Source organism: Triticum dicoccoides, chromosome 2A (genome assembly GCF_002162155.2).
Source record: "Triticum dicoccoides isolate Atlit2015 ecotype Zavitan chromosome 2A, WEW_v2.0, whole genome shotgun sequence".
In the NCBI taxonomy this organism is placed as follows: domain Eukaryota; kingdom Viridiplantae; phylum Streptophyta; class Magnoliopsida; order Poales; family Poaceae; genus Triticum; species Triticum dicoccoides.
This window is the reverse complement of record NC_041382.1, coordinates 444,001,802-444,009,247: the sequence shown is the minus strand read 5'-3', so window position 1 is coordinate 444,009,247 and position 7,446 is coordinate 444,001,802. Positions and strand designations below refer to the sequence as shown.

The 7,446-nt window shown below is 46.5% G+C and overlaps 1 protein-coding gene across 6 annotated transcripts; it reads left to right on the top strand.

Annotated features, from left to right (window-relative positions):
* Nucleotides 1-1,165: 1,165 nt before the first annotated feature.
* LOC119354836 lies at nucleotides 1,166-5,962 on the top strand. 6 transcript variants are annotated; one of them, XM_037621583.1, is made up of 8 exons: nucleotides 1,169-1,961; nucleotides 2,064-2,218; nucleotides 3,066-3,191; nucleotides 3,309-3,425; nucleotides 4,298-4,401; nucleotides 4,495-4,568; nucleotides 5,288-5,384; nucleotides 5,481-5,962. In XM_037621583.1, the coding sequence occupies exons 4-8, from the start codon at nucleotides 3,350-3,352 to the stop codon at nucleotides 5,547-5,549; spliced, it is 420 nt and encodes a 139-aa protein (XP_037477480.1). In that variant the 5' UTR covers nucleotides 1,169-1,961; nucleotides 2,064-2,218; nucleotides 3,066-3,191; nucleotides 3,309-3,349; the 3' UTR covers nucleotides 5,550-5,962. The 6 variants fall into 6 exon arrangements, 2 of the variants coding, with proteins under 2 accessions (XP_037477480.1, XP_037477479.1); XM_037621582.1 differs by having other exon boundaries at nucleotides 1,184-1,961; nucleotides 3,066-3,180; XR_005171287.1 differs by having other exon boundaries at nucleotides 1,450-1,961; nucleotides 3,066-3,180; nucleotides 5,283-5,384.
* Nucleotides 5,963-7,446: the final 1,484 nt, after the last annotated feature.

Here is a 7,446-nt window from a genome sequence, read left to right as displayed (position 1 = left end):
TCTCCTGGCTCTACCCAAACAAGACAAACAAGCAACAAGGACACAATCAACCACGTGCAAAGCTCAAACAATATGATGCAAAGATGGTATGCTATGCGGGATGCAATATGTGATGCATATACAAGATTTGACAAGGAACGAATGAACCTGGCCTCAACTTGGAAACCAAGTGTGCCACTGGAAAGATGAGATGAAATCGCTTGAAAACGATATAAAGATCACCGGAATCGGAGTTACGGTTTGGAAATGACAAGCAATTCAAATATGACCACGTTCTGTGATTTACAGCAAGTAGCCATCTAAATGCAACAAGATGAACATGCTACAGCACCCAAACATGACAACAAAATACATGGCAGGGATCCACTCAAGATGCTTAACAAAAGACTAGCACTGAGCTACGGCCAATTCATCCATTAATAGGTTCAAACAAGCATGGCAAAAATGCATTTGGCAAACAAATCTCAGACTTAGTGAAATTAACACTTGTCTGGAATTTCCGATCAGATAGCACTCTTTGGAGCAACAAAACTACATGCTAAAGGACTTGAACATGGCAAAGTAAAACATGGCATGGAGCTACTCAAAGAGCTTAACAAAAGACCCTTAGTGACCTTCAGCCAAAAGGGATGAGAAAATACATTTGCAAGCATGTGAACATGGCAAAAACATAATCAGATCACAGACTTAGTGAAAACTGGAGCATGCTGAAACAGATATCAAGTAGGCATGTTTACGAGCTCGATGCACTCACTACAGAGCAAGTCATGAAAAGCTAAGCATACACCCATCAAGAATACACAAAATACAAGCTAGACATGGCAAGGACAATAACATAGCATGCATGGATCAACTACAACATCCTCGGCAAAATCGCTAACAAGTAGACAATCTGCCCAGATTCACGAAATAGCAAAAGTAGAACTCGATTGACTCAAGCTAGGGTGCTCCATAATTGCAAACAAAGACATGGATGGATAGAGCACTACAAGATTAACAAAACATCCTTACTGATCATCCTCAAAAGAGGCACGGATCACTAGGAAACAACATGAACACATGGCATAATCTAACTTATAAAGGATGAAGGGGTAGGTAGTCACAACGAAGGCCTCCGGCGCACGGTACCACGCAAGGGAAAAAAGCCCACCGCACCGCGCCGCGCGTGGGGGTGCAGCGCACCAGGCGAGCGGAAAAATGACCGCACCGCGCAGGGTAGAAAACGGCATCTAACCCTAGCCCCGATCCACAGCCCCACGCCCCTCGCTCCTCCCTCCCTCGTCCGCCGCCACTCCCTCCCACCTCCTCCTCCTGCGCCCTAGGAGCCCCGCCGCCGACTGCTACTTCTCCACCGCCTCGCCTCTTCCTCCTCCTCGCCTTCCCATCGCTCGGGCGCAGGCTGCTGTGGCCAAGCACTTCGCGGGCGAACCCGTCTCCACCGCCTGCTCTGGGTTCGCGTGGGACGGGCTCCCCCGCGTGGCCGGCCTCGACGAGCACGACCTCGATCCGGCCTCAGCCGGAGGACCTCGAGCCGAGGAGTGCGGCCTCGATCGGGACTCGGCATGTGGGGTGACGACGGAGGAGGGGAAAGGAGGGGAGCAGCAACCAACATCTTGGGCGGCGGTGGCTGGACTCCATGAGCTGGCCGGCGACGGTGGCGGTGCTGGATTCGATCTGCAGGTGAGAGAGGGAGGTGTGGCTTCGAATTGGAGAGGGACTCCACCGGCGTCGGCCCGCGCGAGGATTGGTGCCGCTCTCCTCGTAGGCCCTCGCTCCAGGTCGCCGAGGAGGGGCTGTAGCCGAGTCTGCATAGTTGAGGGTAGGGAGGGCTGAGGTGGGAGGGGAAGGAGATGGTCATGGATCTACTCGAGAAGGTGAGAGGACGAAGACAGAGGGGGTGCTCGAGGTGGTCAAGGCGGAGCAGCAGAGGACGGCTCGTCCACGAGCTCAAGTTTAAGGCGGTGAGATCCCTTCCCCATCTCTCATTATCTCTGTTTTTCCACACCAAAACACCCAGCCCCCTGCGTGCGCTTCACCTTTTCCTCCTTGTCATCGCTCAACAGGACGGCAGCCTCAACGGGTGGGTGACGACATCTACACCTGGTTCCACCTTGCTGTGGCAAAATAGGAGGCCATTCGTGCAGTCATGCAGCGGATGGAGTCCTCGGCAGGTGGGTGATGGAGGCTGTAGATGATGCACGATGACGGCTCCCAGCGAGTATCCTTTTCTCTGTAACAGATTTGATTCTTTACGTTTTAGTTTGCATATGCTGGCGATTGCCTTCTATTTGCGCTCAATCGGCGTATGTATGTGTGCCGGTAGAAGTGGGACCAACGACTTCGTTAGGAGCAGTCTATTTTAACTCACACATTCCTTGAACTGAACAAATACATTTGAGTTCTTCCATTTCTGAATTTATGCTTCTGTAATGTCATACCTTCAGTTTAATTTGGGTCAGTATTGACCGGCTCACCAATCGATTAGGTTTAGAACAAATTGTACTGGATCTTTGTTAGGCATCGTCCTGTATATGCATCCAACTATAGCCTATGCCTGACCTTCATGTTTATCTTTTCATGGTCATGGAAAATTTAATGATTAGCGGATTCGTCAAGGCCATGTCCGCGGCATAGCGAGACGCCCGCAAAGCATTGCTTGCTTCCATGCCGACGCGAGCTGCCAGTCCACCCAACTCACGAGTAGCCTCGCTGGTCTCCGATCCAGTGCCCACCCTATGGCACAGCTCCACCGTGCTGACTGATGCTGCCTACGCCATGGAAAGGGCAAGTATCTTCTTACCCTTTTATCTCAGCATGTGTCCTAATGTGGTGGATGGACTTGGTAACATTGTTTGCTACGATCGAGGACCCAGCACAGTTTGTTGTCGAGAGACGTGCAGAAAGTCTGATAGTAGTTGTTGTATTCGAGTTGATTTCTATCCCGAGAGCATCAATCTTGGCACACTCTTTGAGAAGCAAACAATATGCTCAACATATCAAATTGTTCATGAATTAAGATTTTACCATGATTACTTTTCCTTAATTTGGAATATCTCTTTTAATAGGGTTCTATTAAATGTGAACATGTTTGCGTCAAGGCTTTGTTGATGGTTGAAGAAGAAATCAAGGTCGCCAAAACTCGGGTGCTGCTGAATTGCTAGATTACTCCACTGCAAAAAAGTAAGAAGAGGGTAACTTCTTTACCAAGTCCAAATAACACTGCATCCTACTTTGGCTGTTGATATCATCCTACTTTGGCGTGCTCTCCCTCTGCATCGGGGTTCTGATGGAGGCGCTTTGTGTGGCAGCGCTGGACAGTGGCAAGAAGGAAGAGCTCGGGCCACCCGCGATGCCAGGCCGCCGGCCCTCCTCCCTCAAGCTCAAGGCGGCGAAGAGATGGTTGAGATGGTGTTGCAGCTCCGCAGGTACCGGCTTCTACAATGTCTCTTGCTCTCTCAATTTTCTTGCCTTCCCTGGAATTCAATGGATGAAGAACATGTGTTGAAACTAAATGAGGTTTGGGCTGTGTGATTGCACCTTGTTTGTGTGCCGGCAGGGCAAGAGATTGTTTTTGCTTCAGTTAGGAAAGAAATAATGAAGTGATATTTATTCGATTCTCATCCTTTCACTATTTTGAGTTTTGCTCATGCTTATTACAGCCTGGTGATTAGAGTCAATAGTTTGCTCTTGGGTCTCAAAATAGTTTGCTCTTGGCTCTCAAATACTTCTATTGGTGACTCACTTTCAAAATACAGATTAGATGCTTCACTGAATGTTGTCCCCCAAGAAGTGTCGTGCTCTCCTTTGTTCTGAGCTTGTTGTGTGTTGCGCTTGCGTCGCTGCCGTTTTTGTGTCGGTGTTGCTGCCGTAGAGGGCTTGATTTAATGTACTGTATGAACCAAACAGACCCCAAGTCTTTTGACTCTAACCATTCATTTAGCATGTTGACTATGTACTAGGCAACATCTTAATATGTAGAATCTTTTATGACGTTAAATATAAAACAAAGTTGAATGATAATTGTGATTAGTGTATGATCCTGCCAATTCAACTGGCCCTAATAATTAATCATACAGAATTACTTGCATATGTCCTTTCTAATACTACAGTCTATGTGATCCCAGATTGCAATTTTGTTGGGAAATCTCAGCTTTGATTTAGAATACCAACGCTAACAAAATCCTATTTAGTTTCTGTTGTTTTGGAAAGGTTGCCTACTATACCACTATTTTTTATTTAGCTTGGCTTCAATGTTGTATTGCTAATCGTCTATTTACACACCAAAAAACCATATTAGAATGCAGACAATTAAATGATTCTGCCCGTGCTATCAAAGTGGCCTCTCAGACTGAAGAAGGTGCCACTGCTGAAAATATTGTTCAGCCTGCATCCGTGCTAAATGTTCGTGCCTATGCTTAATATGCAGATATCATACCCATTCTGCATAGATCATGCTTGATGTACAATGATCTTTGATAACACCAAATTATACAGGTTGGAGAGGAAACTGAAAGTGCATCTGCCGAGGATCCAAAGAACATGCTTCCTGACCCCTCTAAGACCAAAAGGTGAAAACCCCTCCTATAGAACAAATTAGATTGTTGTGTTAGATTATGGAACGGCTCCTGCTTTGGTATATGCATTTGATCTCTACTTTTTCTAATATAAGTTCTAAGGTTCAGCTATTTTTCTGCTTGCTTCTTGGTCACAACAATTACAAATTTACTGAGTGCGGGTTTGTTACCAGGCTCAATTCCTGTTCTGTACCTCACTGATATATGCAGAATGATCACTTACTCACAAAAAAACACAGCCTTTTACTATTTAGTTACTCGCTAATAAATTGCAGAATAGATGCCAAAACAGTAATACTACCCTCCCATTTGGGAATTTACGAAGCCTTCCCTTCTTTACAATGAAAAACATTGTTCCCTTTGTATGTTGACTATGTTTTCTCTCTTCACTGATGCGTCTAATGCTGTTTGATCAGACTTTTCTTTCTAGATTCATGAGAGGGTCAGTAAAATATATATGTACCTTTAGCATTTTTATGTGTATTACCATTTCTTTCCTGTTGCATGCGCCTGCCAATTGATTATCTATGGAGTTGGTTTCCTATGTGCTAGGGTTCAATGAGTCTTCTGTTTGTTTATGTTGTCTTGCAATTTTTGTGTCTAATCTTTATGCACTTCCTGTGTATACAACATTCTGAAGATCTAGCCTTTATCACCAGGAACAAAGTTGTTAACGTGTCATTGTTTTTGCTAATTGATCAAATTTAGAACAGGCAATGCCGCCAAGGGAGTTGGCGCACCAAAGAAAGCGAGGCAGTAGTTCTTCCATGGAGCACTTCTTCCATGCCGTTATCTAGATATGTACATACGGTACGACTAAGGTTTCTTTGGTTCTACTTATTCTGCAACTGTGATTAATGGTATGGTGCAGTATGCTAATAACTGTAATATCTCTTCTTTGTCAAGGTATCTTCTATATTCTGCTTGCTTATCAAGCGAAGTCTATGCTGGAAGGGTATCATGCTGACCATTTAATTGAATTTCTCTTACAGAAACCAATATTAATTTATTCAGAGAACATCCTTATTTTTATTTGTGAGATAATTAAAAAAGATGTTTATCTTTCCGAGCGACATCGGACATCCTATAATTTTGAGCACCGCCTCGAAGCAACCAGAAATAGTTTCTGGTAGACTTTGGTCAATGTATCCTGGCCTGCATGCTTTGGTTGTTACGAAAACAACCACCTTTTGTTTCGCATCAATGAGACCAATATCTTCCCCTTTCGGAGAACTCCGAGCAAGCTATATATAAACTTTAGTCTTCCCCTGCTGCTTCTATGGTGAAAAGTACTGTGTAATGTAGTCTATCATCTTTAGATTATATTGTTCTCTTTGTAGTGAAAAGCGGTTTATCACCGCTTATTGTATATATATGTGAAGAACTCTTCTGCTATTGTTTCCTGAAAACTATGACTCAAGAAACAAGCTTCCTTTTATGCATGCTTTTTCTTCAATGCTTTCATCAGAGCTTCCCCCTGATCACGTCTTCCGATCACAGTGTATGCAATAAATTAAAAGCAATTACATTCCTGTTTATTTTACAAACGCTCTTCAACAACAACTACATCTGCAGAAAGTCAAGATTACTTTCCTACATGACTTAGTGCATCGTTTTCAATCTTATGTGCTCACTACATATAGTATATGAGCTATTCTTTTCATGCAACAAATATATTAATGCATTCTCTCACAATAATTGGCTTACATTCGGCCTTTGCGCCATTGGCGCAACGAGTCATCTAGTGAGATAAACAGATCAAGGACTTAGTGGAAATGCTAAGTCTCTGAAATCAGCATTACCAAGTGCCTCACTTTGCAAGCTTGTGCTAGTCACCAAACACATCACAAAAATACATGGGTTGCACCTGTGGATAAATGGCAAAACATATAACAAAACACATGTAGAGCTCATGGGCATTTCATGCACACATTAATCATGGCAAAAATGACAAATATCTAAATGGAGCAGCGGATCTGACAATTATCTCAAATAGCACTCTTCTAACACCATTTCGGGCATCAAGATGCACTCAAATGAAAATGATGCAATGAGATGAAAGGATATACTCTCTGAGACGAACATTTTGATATGCTATATGCCCAAGCCGGAGCTACGGATGCAAAGTTATAGCATGATGAACATGGGCATTTGAACTGCAGACTTGGGAAAAATTATACCCTCCGGATCTAGGGTTCGTCGTCGGCGCGCGAACAGAGGACTCCGGCGAGGCGAATCTGGCTCCAGCGAGATCAGAGAAGGACGATGAGGGTGGGGCCGACTAGATCCGGGCACAGGGGGCTCCTCTCCAACCGGATCGCGCCGGATCCGGCAGGGCGACGAAGAACGCGGCGGGGCGAGCTCGGCACGGGGCGGCGACCGACGAGCGCAGGGTGGCGGCGCGGCGAGCTCGGTCTTGGCGCACGATGGCCGGAGCAGACCTGAGGCGCCGGCGTGGAGGAGGGAAGGCACCGGGCGGCGGCGGGACGAGTGGGCCGCGGGGGCCGGATACGGGCTCGGCGGGCCCGCGCGGGATCGACGGCGATGTGGGGCGCCCACGCCACGTGGCGCGCCCGCACCATGTGGCGCGCCCCAGTTGGCTGCGGGCGGCGGCGGACGTGTCCGGCGGCCGACGGACGTGTCCGGCCGCGCGGAGGAGATGGATCTAGGGTTAGGGACAAGGGGAACCGCGGATTTGAGGAGGGGGGGGTCTATATATAGAGGTAGAGGGAGCTAGGAGAGTACAAATGAGGTGCGGTTTTCGGCCACGCGATCGTGATCGAACGCTCTAGATGATGGAGACGGTTTTGGTAGGTTTTGGGCCAACTTGGAGGGGTGTTGGGCTGCAACACACACGAGGCCTTTTCGGTCC